The sequence below is a fragment of the Paroedura picta genome, chromosome 13 (genome assembly GCF_049243985.1).
Source record: "Paroedura picta isolate Pp20150507F chromosome 13, Ppicta_v3.0, whole genome shotgun sequence".
Classification (NCBI taxonomy): domain Eukaryota; kingdom Metazoa; phylum Chordata; class Lepidosauria; order Squamata; family Gekkonidae; genus Paroedura; species Paroedura picta.
This window is the reverse complement of record NC_135381.1, coordinates 17974596-17989219: the sequence shown is the minus strand read 5'-3', so window position 1 is coordinate 17989219 and position 14624 is coordinate 17974596. Positions and strand designations below refer to the sequence as shown.

Sequence of the window (14624 nt, the reverse complement as noted above, 5' to 3'; positions counted from 1 at the left end):
GCAGTTTATAATCTGCTTCCCTTCCTCTTCCTACAACAGATACTTCGTATGGTAGATGGGGCAGATAAAACTCTGAGAGAATGGTGACTGGCCACCCAGTGGGCTTCAGGCAGAAGAGACATGGGAAGTCAAGTCCAGCTCTCCAGATTAGAGTCTGCTGTTCTTAATCCCTGCACCACCCAGGCTGTCATCAAAGGAGCTCTACCAGAACAGACAGATGCAGAATGGCTGGTGGGAAATGGAACACCCTTACACAACAGTTTCCTCCATGCTCAATGTGTAAGCAGGGAGTAGTCACTCAGTGCTGCAGCTCAATTTGCAAACAGGAAGTGTCCACAGCCCATCCTGGCAATGCTGAAATGACAGATCCCTCAAACAGATCTTTCTGCCATTTGTCCTACCTGGTTACAGAAATAGGAGCCTTCAGGGTTTTATTTATTAATTTATTTTATTAAATTTATTAAATTTCTAGCCCACCACTCCTGCAAAGGCTCATGGCAGATTACAATACATATAAAATCCCCCACAACTCCTCTGGAGGGAGAAAAGCAAACACTGGGCAACTGGTGGAATGCAGCCCTTTACTCCGAGGGCTTACAAACATTGTCAACGGTGGGGGAGGGGAAACTAGAAGTTTACTTTTCTAGAGAGGTTGGTCCAGTTCACTGCATGCACACAGCAGAGAATGGTTATCCCCTGCCCCCAAAAAATAAAGAGTCCATTTAGCTTCCATGGGTGGGAGGGAGAAAGAGCTGCTGCCTCCATCCCCCTATAGCCATTTTCCCATGTCACTGGGGAGAGTTGTTCCACATGCACAGAACGCTCCACTTGGAGCAGCAAAATGGGGATAGAACTACCCCCCAGTACAGGAAAAAGAGGAGGAGGAGGAAGCATCCCAAGCCCAGATGAGCTCTGTTGTGTGGCTGCAGGACATCCCAGTTCCATCAAGGAAACCCAGGCCCAAATTATTTAAAAGGCAGATGTCTAGATGGGCTCAGAAAGCACAGCTGAGGCTGGAAGAGCAACAGTCTATCTGTTTCCGTTCCTGTGCTGCATGGCCTTTAGTTCCCCAGAGTTTCTCAGTTACAAAACATTCTGTTAAATACATAACACACCTCTCCTGAGGGAAAGCCACAGTGGGGATGAACAGGGAGAGGTGACACCATCCATTCAAGGAGGCAGAACTGCAGGTAAATCTTCACTTGGTTGTCACCGTCCAGCTTTTCTTCAAGCAGCGAATAATTAAACCTTTGGGATGAAGAACTACAGAGGAGAAACTGAGGCCTGGACCCAACAATCTGCCTCAAGGATGCCACATGGGTTGGTTTAGTTGGGGGAGGGGCATAAATTGGGCTCTGTATATCAAATCCTTACCAAACTTCAAGGACAGGAGAGAAGAGTCAGACAGAGATCCCCTGCATGTTTGGCGTCTCTTGCTTGCTCAGGATTCATACTATGCATTTCCAAACTTGTACCTGTCATCTCCTCAGAAAGCAGTTTCCTGGGGGGCAGTAACTCAGACTCTGTAAATCCAATACTTACCAAACTTGGAGGGCAGGTAAGGACAGTCATCCAAAGATGTGAATTTGGCATCACTAACATGCCAGAGGGGCCTTTTTTTAAGGTCAAGCCCTTTGGAACAGTGGACCATCTTTTCAAGAGCCCCTTGGCCAAGACTTGTCTTTTTCTCAAGCCTGAGAGAGCGAGAAAGCTTTCCCTTGCCAAACATTTGTCAAGAAAACAAGAGTGTGTGCACAGATCAGAGGCCAGGGAAAGAAGGCAGCACAAATGTCATGGCTTTTCCCATTCATGTCAAACATTACTAGACATTGTATGGCTCAGTGGCAGAGCGGCTGTTTGGTAGTCAGAGGGATTCGGGTTCAGTTCTTGCCTTCTCCAGTTTAGGATCTCAAAGAAACAAAAATGCTGGAATTCCATCCAGTGGAAGTGTGCAAGCCCTCAGCCAGTGTTGGGAAATACCTTTTTCAGCCTGGGAACTTGTATAGACCATCCTGAACAAGATAGACCAAAAGTCTAAAATAATATGTCAGTTTCACATTTTTATTAAGAGTTCAAGACACTCAAATATTATTAACTACACACAGGCAGCCCAGATGCTCACATTCTATGGGGATAACATTGCACTCAGGAGAATGTCAGTTTTGCAAATCCTTTTCCTTGCTGAGGAGGGCCCTTGGCATTAGCAAAGCCCACTGGCACCACCCCTGCAGACTCTTAGTACAAGATTACAATGGACACTGTGGTAGATTCTATAGCCAACCGCTCCCAAGCTCCTTTCCAAGGAGACAATTTCTGTTACCTTCTGGTGACTTCCTTACCCGTATTTTAGGATTGCACATGTGAAACCTAGTGGAATAGATAAAAGACACTTCTTTTCCCTTGTCAGGACAGACAACTGGCATTAGGAATCCCACCCCACCTACCCACCGCCCAAAACACCCATCATCTCAGGGCACTCAAGTGTCCACTTGTTCTGGGGTCATTCCAGTTGGAGCTGCCTTGCCCCAAAATGCCCTGAGGCTTCCCTGAAAGGAAACATGGTTTTAGGCTGCTGAGGACTCAGGTGGGTTACCTGTACTCCAGGCTGATTCAAGTAAAAGAGCTGCTTATTCTCAGGGTAACCCATCACCATTCCTTAGAGCATGTGACGTCTTTAGAGAACTCCAAACTCCACTCATTGCTGGTCCAACTGCAGCTAGATAGAATAATAGTCCAACGTTGCTTCCTTCTCTTCAAGCCACCACGTGTCCGCTCGCTGGCCCAACTGTGGCATCCATCCCGCCTCCTCTAAAGGAGCATCTCCTTCTGTCCATTCTCCTATTACAACTAGGAGCAGTCACATCCCGGAGTATCTAGGCAGAGGGTCACTGAAAGTTAAAGGGCACCAAGTGCAAACAAGCCTCATCCTTTCCCAGTCTAACAAACGCCGTTTCCTACAGCTTCACCGCCTCATCTGCGCATCCACAGCCACATATTGAGAAGACACGTGGAGACCAGTACGGAGTAGACCACCAGCTCCTTCTGACGCCAGCCCCTGTATTGCTCCTCCAGACACCGAAGCCTCCCTGAGATTTTAGCCAACTGCATATTTTTTAAAAAGGAAAGAAAAGGTCAGCAACAAGGCACCGTGCAAAAGAGAGGAGCTGAAGACGCAGGGCAGGCCTGGGCTGGTGGCCCGGGAAGCCTGGTGGAAAGGAATGCAAGCAACCCTCGGGGGGCCTCTCCCGCCAAGGGGGCGCAGGGACCCCACCCTGGGGGAAGGGGCCACAGAAAACATTCCCATACTTGTTTTCTCATTGCCAGAATCTCAGTGGTGTCAATTTCCTCAAAGGAGTTTTCCAAGATCACGTTTGTCTCGGGAGCACTAGAAGGAAAGAGGGGGAAAAAACAGGACCACAAATGTGCAGAGGAAGAAAACCTATGGTGTGCACATGGGGCAGGAGGTTCTCCCAGACACAACAATGGCAGTCCTTGCTCTGTCATTCCTTTGGATCTCCCTCTCCCTTTTCAAGGAAGTATTATATGCAATACCAACTTGGGATGTACCCATCTTTACCCTGTTTTAGTTTCGATTTTGTTATTCCTTATTGTCAAGTGTTCTTTTTCTTCGTCTCTTTTTGAATTTGTGTCTGTTGCAGGGGTAGTCAAACTGCGGCCCTCCAGATGTCCATGGACTACAATTCCCAGAAGCCCCTGCCAGCATTTGTACTTCTTACAATTGTACTTCTTATTCACTCAGCTGGCAGCACCAAATCTTTGGCAGCCCTACATAATAGGGAGTCTGAAGTGGAAGGCATGACTCTAAATTTAAAGTCAAACCAAGACCGCTTCCGCACTGGGGGCTCTGTGCCGGACTACAGGCTGGAGTTACCCTGCTTCTTCCTGCTCCCGCACAGGGGAGCATTTGGCCTGGTGTACCTCATCTGCCCCGGATTTGTGCTCCCACATGAGAGCCAGGAGAGTGATGTTCCCAGTGCAGAAAAGGCCAAAGTATACAGGCAAGGGGAGCTAAAACCCTCCCTCCCTAACCTCACTTCACTGCATTCTGGAATTTCAAGCATCTTTCTCCTGGTCTGGCTACAATACCGGAAGTAATATTCACTGGGAGAAAAAATGCTGAACAAAAAAACAGAGCACTATGAAGTGCTTTCAATTTTTTAAAGTAGGTCCTCTGACATCACTTTCTTTAGATATGAACTGGAGGTTCCTTGTCTTCTCCCCCAACCACAGCTAGTTGCATTTTCAAAGATGACAAATGAATTTTAAAAATCCAGAGGTCTCAGATCCATCCTCCTCTCTGATATCTCTGGAACCTGCAAGTTCCCTGGCTCAGCCGTTCCCTCTCTCTTTTGGGATCATATGATACACCCATAAAGATTCAGTTCAGAAAAATATCTCACAAAATGATGAGTTAAGTAAACAATGGAGTTAGTGTGAGTTAGTGTGAGTTATCTAAATTAACTAGGGTTAGTTAGGGTCTATCAAGCCAGGATCTGAAGTTGTTTTTTTAACCACAGTTAGTCTTCAGTAAGTGATACACAAATACCTTAATCCTGGTTCAGTCCTGGTTTGTTCCCTGGTGATGCTCTCCAAGGCCACAGAGGAAAAGCAACAAAGTCAGCGTTTGTCAAGGTAAACCAGATTGTGAATCCCCGTCCATAAGGCGACTCCTGGTGTCGCAAAGTAACCATGGTTAAAATAAGCCAGGGTTGCACCTGATGCCTGAACCAAGCCTAAGATATGTGGCAAACACTGCCTGTCACCTTCTGGGAAGGGCACAGTCCAGCATTTGCCTCCAGTCAGCCAGCATATGTGCATTTGAAGCATATGTGCCAGCATGTGCAAGCAAGCAGACTGCTTGGCCCTTTGCCTTGCAGGCACGGTCTCAGAGAGAGGTCAGGATATTTAGCAAAGTGGGGGCATCATCGTGGGAAGAACTATCTATGCAACCCCTTTGGGGTCAAATCTGCATGTAACTTTGGGTAGAAAACATCCCTGTTAGTTACATATCTGCCTAATTCAAAGTGCTGATGATTGACCTTTAAAATCCCGAATGGCTTGAGACAAACATCCCATTGTGAAACTATCTGACCACTGTGGTCATCTTCAGAGGCCCTTCTTTGGGTGTTCTCTCCATCCGAGGCTAGATGGGTAGCAAACCCAAGAAAGGGCCTTCTCAGTCATGGCACCAAAATAATGGAATTCCCTTCCCAGGGAGATCTGTCTGTGCCCTTCTATCATTATCTTCCTCCAACACTTGTCAGTTTCCTCTGGTGTTTTCCCACTAATCCTCCTTCCTCTGCATCTGTTTTGTTAAACTGTGGTTTGTAATTGTTTTTATATTATGAATTTCAAAAGCTTGTTTTGATATTGTTGACTGTTTTCTGGACAGATAGCAAATGAATATCCTAAATAAATAATGAATACACAATATCTGCTAAGTCCTTCTCTTTACTCTCACCTCCACTAACCTTCTTGACCTCTGAGACAAACTCCAGAAAGTCCCATTTGGATAACTTGCCATCATGTCATTAAAGAGAAGGATCCTGCCATTGAGACTGAATGGCAACTTTCTAGGTAAGGCCAAGAAACATCCCACAGGAGCCTCTCACACTGATCAGACCGGAGAGCCATTCTCTGAACACTTGCAGCAAAATGAGTCTTTATCACTAAAGAAAATGGGACTGTAATGATGTACGAGAACACAGCAAATTTATCACCTTCACTTCCCCCGATCTTTATATTTTCATGAAATACTTCTCTTAATGGTTTTATTTTGGGCTCCAAGTCAGGAGGTCGGGAACAAGAAGCCCATGAGAGACTGAAAAGGATTTTTGACAGTTGGGGGGCAAAGCTCAGTGGGACTGGGGAAAGCAGAATAAAATAAATGATGCACAGTGAGCAAAGCGCATGTGAACTTACAGTTCACTTGCATAATTTGTGCAGGTCAGAGAATCCAGATTTCCCTAGTGCGGAGTTTTGGGAGGCCTACCGTCACAGAACGCAAAGATCTAGCTGCAGGCATCAGGCCAGATGTTTCTCCTCTACCGCCCCCATATGGTGCTGGGGGTCGCCTGGTCCAGTGGAGAACCAAGGACAGCAAGATGCGGGTGGATGGGGGCGGTGCAGAGAGGTGAGGGCCAGTCTTTGAGCATTTTCAGAGATTCAGGCACGAGAGCACCAAGCAAATGCACGTGCCGAAAGCTTGTTAGGAAGCACGGGCTGCCTTCACAAGCCTTGTTAGAAGCAGGAAAGAATCACCTGAGTGGGGCAGAGCCAGGCTTCCAAAACAACTGGAACAGTCGGTGTCCCAGGAAACGCAGTGCCTGAAGGATGTTCTGTAGGGAGAAGATCCTGCCCTCCAAAGGGAATGAAGGAAACTGAGGGGCTGGGTCAGGGGGCAAGCTTGTATCCAGCCTGCAGGGCACATATATAAACAGCCATGTCTATTCATCTCACTGGCCAGGCATTGAGAAGCTTGCCTTGCCTTCAAAACACCAACATATAGTCAAAAACTGGGTCCCACCCAATATTTCCATGTGACATCTCCAAAAGGCAAAAAACCCTGACTTCTGAAAAGAGCCCAAACAGCTACGAATTAAACCTGACCAGACAGAGGGTCTTCCTCTTTCTCATTTTCCTCCCTTGTGTGCTCCTGTCACATTAAGGTTTTATTCCTTTTCTGCACATTTTGCTCCCCCTAGTGGTCGATTCAGTATTACTTTGCATTACATCCAGCACAACAACCTGCAGTTTAAATATGTAAGGAGCAATGCCGGACATAACGGAGTATAATATTGAACTGCCTACTAGAGGAAGTAAAACAGGTACAGAAAAGGAAAAAAACTCAAAGAAATAGGAACACACAAGTGAGAACAATGGAAATGCAGAAGAACCTCATGTCTTAACACAAGAGGGTTTTTTTTTTAATTCTTGCTTTGAGATAGCCACTCCAGCCACTCTTGGTTAGATAGACCATTAAAAAAATGAAGTTCCATTAATTTGGAATAGAACCACACCACAGGGCAACACGAGCCTTAAAGACACAGCCCAATCCTCCAAGCAATAGACTGTTAGGGGGAAAGGGTTGCATCTTAGTCTATATCAGCTGACACCTGTTTTGTGCTGCTAACCCAGAAGATGCCACGGCAGGTGTCATGAATCCTGGACCAGAGCCAAAAGAAGGACCAGCTGACAGACTGCCAAAGAGCCAGGTTCCATCCAGGCTGTGTGTCCTGGGAAAGAAATGATGCCAGAGGAGACCTTACAGCAGGAGTCTCCAACATTTCTATGCCTGCAGGAAACATTGAAGTCTTGACACACTGTGATGGGCTCTGCCACTAAAAGACTACCTCAAAATAAATGCCTTGGCTGGCAGAACCAGTCACAAAATGGCTGCTCGCCTTCAGTTATACAGTAAAGAAACCAGTACTGTGGTGGCAGCTGATGCCAAAGCAACTTTAAAAAAAATCTGCTCAGCCAATCAGAAGCCTTGCTGAGCAAAAGGCCCACATGGCCCTGTCCTAGGTTGCCAGCCCCTTCCTGGGGGCAGGCCATCCACTGTCTCTCAGAGGCCCCATAGCCAATCAGGAAGGCCCATGCTACAGGGGGGAGATGAGGCTCATGCTCCGTGAGTGGAAATCTTTCCAACTATGGAAATGCCCCAGTGAAGCCGAGCCTCAGAACCCAGCCTCATCTCTCTCCCACTTGATGTTCCAGTAGAGCCTCCTAGTGGTGTGAAGGACACAGGGGTAGTCAAACTGCGGCCCTCCAGATGTCCATGGACTACAATTCCCAGGAGACCCCTGCCAGCGAATGCTGGCAGGGGGCTCCTGGGAATTGTAGTCCATGGACATCTGGAGGGCCGCAGTTTGACTACCCCTGCTTCAAGGGGAAAGATGGCTTGTGGTTTTGCTGGTCTCTGCACTAAACTGTGTTCACACACATACACACACACACACACACCACTTTTTCTTACCCTTCATGCCTCTCGTTGAGGCACAGGGCCAGTTGAGAGGTCCCACTCAGGATTCTCTCCTTCCGGGCTCTGCCTTGAGAAATCTGTGGAAGCAAGACGATGATGGGGGGGGGGAGTCACTCCCCAGAATCTCCAACAGCCTCTGATGTGAGTTCAAGAAACCCTGCAGGCCTTTCTCCAGGAAGACGCAAAGAAGTGTCTGGCTGCAGCTCCAGTGGCACCAGGCCAAGGGGACAGGACACAATTAACACTGCAAGGGATATCCCCCCTCCAAAAAAAAATCAGGCCAACCTTGTCCATTCCCATTATGCATGGAAGGGATGTAGTGTGTCTCAGACTTAATTAGGACTAATGAAAGAAGCCAAAATGCTGATACTATCTGGACTGAGGTTTCCCCAGGCCTGCTGTGCTGCAATTAAATGCCAGGGATAGTCGTGGCCAATGGGCAACAGGCAAGCTGTCTGGGCCCCATATTTAGGGGGGCCCAAATGCCTACACCCCACGGAGCCATTTATACCCCAGCTCGCTCTAACTGCCACTCACACCCACCCCAATCCAGAACTAAGGTTGTGGATGGTGGAGTCCAAATTGGCCGTTCCAGGCCGATTCAGACGCCGCCACGCACAACCCTAACCCAGACTCCAGCAGTTGGCTTCCAGCAACAGCACCCATCTGCCTCCTATTGGGCCAGAGCCATCCCTTGTGGGGAGTAGCGGTTATTCCCAGGCCCCATCTGGACTTTTGCCCAGGGCCCCAAAATGAATGCCCCCAAAATCCCCACAATCCCCCTCCTTTTTGTGCTTCTTTCTGCCGAGTCTGGAGAAACAGGTGATCTTCCTCCCCGCCCCTTTATGGTCAACGTTTTAATTGTAAACCACCTCCCATCTGTCCTGGGCAGAGTTACCAGCCGTTTGCGTTTCTGAGATCCGGGCCTGGAAACAAAGCTCAGAATGGGGTGCTCCTCGTAAATGGTGGGCGGGACAGAAGGTTCCAGAAGAGGGTCAGCCACAGCCAGACCGTGTTGCCGTATCTGGTTCACCAAGGCGGGCTTGAAAGCAACGTCTCTGGATTCTACAGAGAGGATGAAAGGAAAGGGTTGTGAGACCATCTGACCCCAAGGTAACACTGTTTGGAAAAAGGCACTCTGAAGGCACACTAAATATAACATCTCCGTAGGCATCTCAGTGGACTTTAAAGGGTGTTACAGAGATGGCTGCACACCTGAGACTCCTAGGGAGGGACAAGCACTTCCTCAGCCTCTACATCTCCAGGTCACAGCAACAATGAATCAAGAGGTTGTACACTATTACATGTGTGACCCTCCTCCAAATCCATCTTGCAACCAAAGTCTGCAGCTTTGCATTCAATTGCACAATCCTTCCCCACATCACAGGAACACAAGGCTGCATCAGGTGTCCCCCCCAGCCTTCATGTCCCACGTGCTTTGGCCTTGATCCCTCCCTGTTCAGTGACCAAGCCAACAAATATACACACAAGGATGCCACAGGAACGACACATCTCATCCATTCACTTCCTGATCCAAAACAGGCACTTTTGTTTTACCTGCTGGCAGAAGCCTATCAGGGACGTACATCTGGAAAGCCGAAGGGAAGTCCTCCGAGGATGCTCGCTTTGGGTATCTTGAGCCAGAGTCATCTGCCACTTTCAGCCGGTTGGGAACTCGCATCCTCTTGTTGATAGCTTCTGTGAAGTCCAAATCGGCCCTGTTGGGCACACTCCAAACAGGCCACATGCTCTTCTGCCTTGAGGTGGTAGATATAAAACATGCACCTCTTTGTTCCCATTCAAAAATTAAAAGGCAAAGACAGGGTTTATCTCTTCAAATGCAAAAGATTTTCCTTTTCTCTGTGTGTGTGTGTGTGTGCACGCATGTGCACGCGCATGCACACATGTGCGCATGCACCACCTGCAATTCAGGACCTACATTAAAGGAGACAAGAAAATCTTTCTGGGTTTCTGCCCAAGGTTTGTACATCAAGGCTGGAGAGAAATGAATTTGACCATGTGCTCTTCTCACTGGTACAGACCCCCTTAAGCTGCAGCCTATGGGAGACGGGTGAGAGACGACTGGGGTGGGCAGTTCTCAGTGGCAGGGGTGGGTGGCAGGTGTCTGGAGAGGTTGAAGAGCTAGTCTATAACTCATAGCCCCTTTAGCCCCTCGAGGCCAAACACTGCCTGTGGACATCTAACAGGGCAATGATGACTGCTATCAGAAGGATTGAGAGATGGCCTAGGGCAGGGGTAGTCAACCTGTGGTCCTCCAGATGTCCATGGACTACAATTCCCATGAGCCCCTGCCAGCATTCGTGAATTCAGCATTCGTGAATTCGTGAATGCTGGCAGGGGCTCATGGGAATTGTAGTCCATGGACATCTGGAGGACCACAGGTTGACTACCCCTGGTCTAGGGGATGTAGATTGTTTATTGCTGCCACCAATTTTGATCATACTGGGGGATTTATCTGCTTTTATGTTTTTGTGTAAACCACCATGAGCCAGCTGGGCTGAGAGTGGCAGTCTATAAATACAATAATAAATAAAATAAAACATTAAAAAATCAAGACTGGCCTCCTGCTGCCTTCAGGGAGCCATCCACAGGGCAGTTTTTGCCCACAAGATCTCCAAGTGGCTTTAAAACATCTCAGGCATCTTAGTTATATGTGGCTTTTAACTAACCCATGACCTAAAGTAAATAAAACAGAATCAAACAGGGGCCAAGATCCAGAAATCTGAGGCTGTGTGCAGAGCTGGCAAAAAAAGAGCTCTTCAGCAAAGCCTCCACTTGGGCTGTCAGGCTGGTTCTCGTTTTTTAAGCCTTGTTCTTTTTATAGGTGCATCGAGAAGGATAGAACATCAGACTGATGAGGGAGCTCCTGGGCATGTTCCATCAGGGGGAATAAAAGGGAAGATGAAAGTAAAAATTCAGGTCAGAAGCAGCCTTCGCCCCCTCAATTGCACAAAAGGTGCCACCAGCTCTGGAGTCCCTCCTGCCTTCCTGAATCCCACAAAATCTCTCCACAGCCCCCCTGACACTGCAGTAAGCATCTGCCCCGTCACCTGCAGCCTGCTCCGTTCAGGAGCTCTTTTAAATCTATCTTCTCCTGCAAATCACCTGCAGAGAATCCCTCTCTGCATCACCAAATGTGGTCCGGGGCTTCTAGAGTTAAGGGGACAGTAAAAATTGATCTTGGAGATCACACTGCGAGCGTCAAGGAGAGACTGCGTGTGTAATCATCAATAGCAATGAGCTCAGCTCGTTGCTCTGTCCTTTTGGGGTGCCCTTGAGCCAAGGCTTGTGTCCAGCACGGGGTGGGGGAGTAGGAGAACCAACCTGGAAGAAGTGGAAGGAGGGAATAAATCAAATCATGTCTGGTAACAGCGCAAAAAGAAATCATACCAGTACTAAAAGTCCCTGGCGCCCTCTGGTGGACATATAAGAAACTTGTTTTTTTTTAAGGCTCAGCCTCCGCTCCACCCACACATACCCTTGGGTGCAGGGATTCCCCTGTAAGGCAGCTCTGCTCTTTAAACCTGAGAAGCCCTCCTCTTTCCTTCCTGGAGACTGAGGGGGGAGCAAGCAGCTTAAGCCGCCAGCCTCCTGATTGCTGGGTAGGCTCAGAGACTCATGCCTTTGGTGAGCAGTAAAGCACAGAAGCTGCAGAACGGCAGAGCAGTTTTTAAACCACCTCCTCTTTTTCACAACCCTGCTGGAGCCTCGCTATTCTATTTTAAACAAGCTATTCCAGCACATCCTAGGCAGAAAGGGTGTTTTGCTAAAAGCCGACGAGCACTCCCAAGCCAAACCCGTTTCGGCTTTGTCTGTGGCACAGTAGGAATCAGTGCTGAACGTCAGGTTTTGACGCAGGCAAGGAAGGAAGGGAAACAACAAGACCGGAACGATGAAGCGCAATGCCAGCCTAGCCCGGCTCGCTTTCTCAACTGCAGACCCCCCTTCTTTTGCTATGCACTGGACGTCACATTCAGAGCAGAGCTGGGATTCTGCAGGCATTGTCACAACAGCTGCACCCTTACAACTTCTTCTGCAGTCCAAGTGCCCAGCAATCTAATTTCCCACAGCCAGCAAAGGGTTATCAAGGGCGGACACAGACACTCTCTCTGCCCTCCCCCCCCCCCAGGTTAAAATTATACGAACATGTGAGGCAGGGAAAGATTATGGAAAGCAATTTGTCCATTAGTCCAAAACCTGGTTCAGGACAGGCTGTTTTCTTGAAAATCCCCCAGCATCACTGGCCCTCACTGTTCCCCAAGTGGCTGTATAGGACCTGCAGCCTGAACCCTTGAAGCATCTTCTCTCATAGCCCTGAGCCCTCTCAAGGCACACAGTGGTACGAATATCTGCTCCGCCTGCAGATGATCCCAGGTTCCATCTCTGGACATTCATGCAAACAGGCTGGTGGCTGATGTGAAAGGCCTCGCTGCTGCAGAATGAGCCTTAATAATCTGCCTCTGCAGGTAAGGCTGACCATCTGACCCAGACTGACCAACAAGACCGCAGCTATGGGCCCGATTTGCTGGGTGGCGCATGCTAAACCAGCAAGCCACACAGTGTGCGTGAAGTCGAACTCAGAACTCATTCTAGGAACTTCAGAATGGTCAAATTCTCCAAGGAAACTCCTGGGATGTACTGTTCAACTACTCATGTATTTTACAAAGCAGGACTTTCCCACTCACTCCAACTGCTTGAGCCACCCCCTGACATTTTGTTCCTGGAGGTCAGTGAACCTGGGGATCTGCAACAAGAAGCCAGGGTTGTTGGAGATAGCCACAAATGGAAATGCCATTCCCCTGGAGGCACTGTGTCCTTGGAAGCACATCCTGGGGCCAAACACAGTGGCCAGGGAGTTAACAGACACTGAACGCAGCATTACATGGATTGTGCTGGCTTCCAATATGTCTCCAGGCCCAGGCCCAAACTATCCGAAGCCCTGCCTTCACCCAACCCCATTTGCTCAGTTCTGACCCCCCCTTCAGAGGGGTGGCAGGGGCTGGGAGCCCCTGGTGGGACCCACTCAGCTGCTGCCCCTTATTGTACAAATGGGCACTGTCTCCTTTGTGAAGGAGCCAGAGGGCATCTGCAGCAGTGGAAAACCTGCTGGGAAATCGGGATCGGGAAATCCTTGCCTCAGTAGACCTGTAGCAGGGCCGGGAATTCAGTAAAGGGGAAGCCTAATGGCCCAATTGGCCAGCTAGAGAATCCCGAACCACAGTCGACTCTCGAGGCCGACCTCACAGCAGCATCGGGCTCACGAGGCCCTTAGCAGAGAACAAGGCAGACCTGGGGAGGAGTGAGGGTTAGGTTGCCAACCAGCCCGGGGCAGGTGGTGCCCTGTCTGTTTAATCATGGGTGTCATTTACCTCCACGCCATGAAAACATGCTAAGCCTCCACGTCAGAGACAGGCTATTTGGGGGACTGCGGTCCCTATCGGAAGCCCAGAATAAAGCCTTTGGCTCCCACGCAATATTGGAGCAGATCCACGGGGAGGCCCTGGAGCAGGGGTAGTCAAACTGCGGCCCTCCAGATGTCCATGGACTACAATTTCCATGAGCCCCTGCCAGCGGGGCTGGCAGGGGTTCATGGGAATTGTAGTCCATGGACATCTGGAGGGCCGCAGTTTGACTACACCTGCCCTGGAGCAACAGGCGTCCTGGCCCAGAGGGCAGTTCCCGGGCTGCCCCGCATCTGGGGGCTGGGGATCAGCGGCCCGCGTCCTTCCCTGACCCAGCGCCGCCGCTCCGGCCTCGCCCCCAGACATTGCCCGATGCGGCTCTCCCCCACTTTCTCAATGGGACTTTTACGCACCTGCAACTCCGTCAACAGCTCGCCTCCCCTTTCATCAGCCGCCCGTGACGTCAGTCGCGGCCAGCCTCAGGCACGGGATTGGTCGGGGACTGCGGCGGCCGCCCCGCCCCCGTCCCGGCCTCTGGGCCGCCTGTGCGCGGGGCTGCAGGGAGGGCGAGGCGAGGCCGCAAATAGAGCCGGGGCGCCGGAGGGCAGCCAGGGAGACGGCTCGGAAGGAGGCTCGCAATGCCCTTCGCTACCGGGAAAGCGCCTCTCTCCTCGCCACTCCTTTCTTTGAAGTAGATGAAAGCGCCCTTTCCTATTGGAGTCGCTCGGTGCCGACTGTGCATGTGCGGATCTTAGAATGTTGGACCAGAGTGGGAAGATCTGGGTTCAAATCCACGCTCAGACATGAAGAAGAAGAGTTGGTTCTTATATGCCGCTTTTCCCTACCTGAAGGAGGCTCAAAGCGGCTTACAGTCGCCTTCCCATTCCTCTCCCCACAACAGACACCCTGTGGGGTGGGTGAGGCTGAGAGAGCCCTGATATCACTGCTCAGTCAGAACCTTAGGTGACCTTTGTACATGTGCTGGCTCAGCCTAACCTACCTCAGAGGGTTGTTGTGTGCATAACATGGTGGAAAGGAGAATGGTTCATCACCCCCCCCCCCCCACCGTGCCACGCTCGAAGAAAGGGTGGGATAAAATTGTGACATGTCAGAGATCTCACTGTGCCTGTCACAAATTAGTCACAACGTTCCCATCCTGTGTGTCTACCAGTTTTGGAAATAGGTGTGTCTGTTTT

At 49.7% G+C, this 14624-nt stretch overlaps 1 protein-coding gene across 2 annotated transcripts; it reads right to left on the bottom strand.

Moving 5' to 3' along the window:
* Positions 1 to 2051: 2051 nt before the first annotated feature.
* LOC143822521 (mitochondrial fission factor-like) lies at positions 2052 to 13977 on the bottom strand. Of its 2 annotated transcripts, XM_077307762.1 has the most exons (7): positions 13842 to 13977; positions 9563 to 9762; positions 8904 to 9070; positions 8000 to 8082; positions 6283 to 6438; positions 3307 to 3385; positions 2052 to 3102 (listed from the first exon to the last, which is right to left on the bottom strand). In XM_077307762.1, exons 2-7 carry the CDS (start codon positions 9750 to 9752, stop codon positions 2971 to 2973), a joined length of 807 nt encoding a protein of 268 aa, XP_077163877.1. In that variant the 5' UTR covers positions 9753 to 9762; positions 13842 to 13977; the 3' UTR covers positions 2052 to 2970. The 2 variants fall into 2 exon arrangements, with proteins under 2 accessions (XP_077163877.1, XP_077163878.1); XM_077307763.1 differs by lacking the exon at positions 6283 to 6438.
* Between the last annotated feature and the right edge of the window lie 647 nt (positions 13978 to 14624).

What these genes read in the sequence shown, in the direction of transcription:
- LOC143822521 (XM_077307762.1), bottom strand. Translation starts at nt 9,752, where the DNA reads ATGTGGCCTGTTTGGAGTGTGCCCAACAGGGCCGATTTGGACTTCACA. An exon ending in TGATAGGCTTCTGCCAGCAG is followed by an intron (nt 9,071 to 9,562) that starts GTAAAACAAAAG and finishes TCCTCTCTGTAG; the next exon opens with AATCCAGAGACGTTGCTTTC. An exon ending in TTCTGGCAATGAGAAAACAA is followed by an intron (nt 3,103 to 3,306) that starts GTATGGGAATGT and finishes AAAAATATGCAG; the next exon opens with TTGGCTAAAATCTCAGGGAG.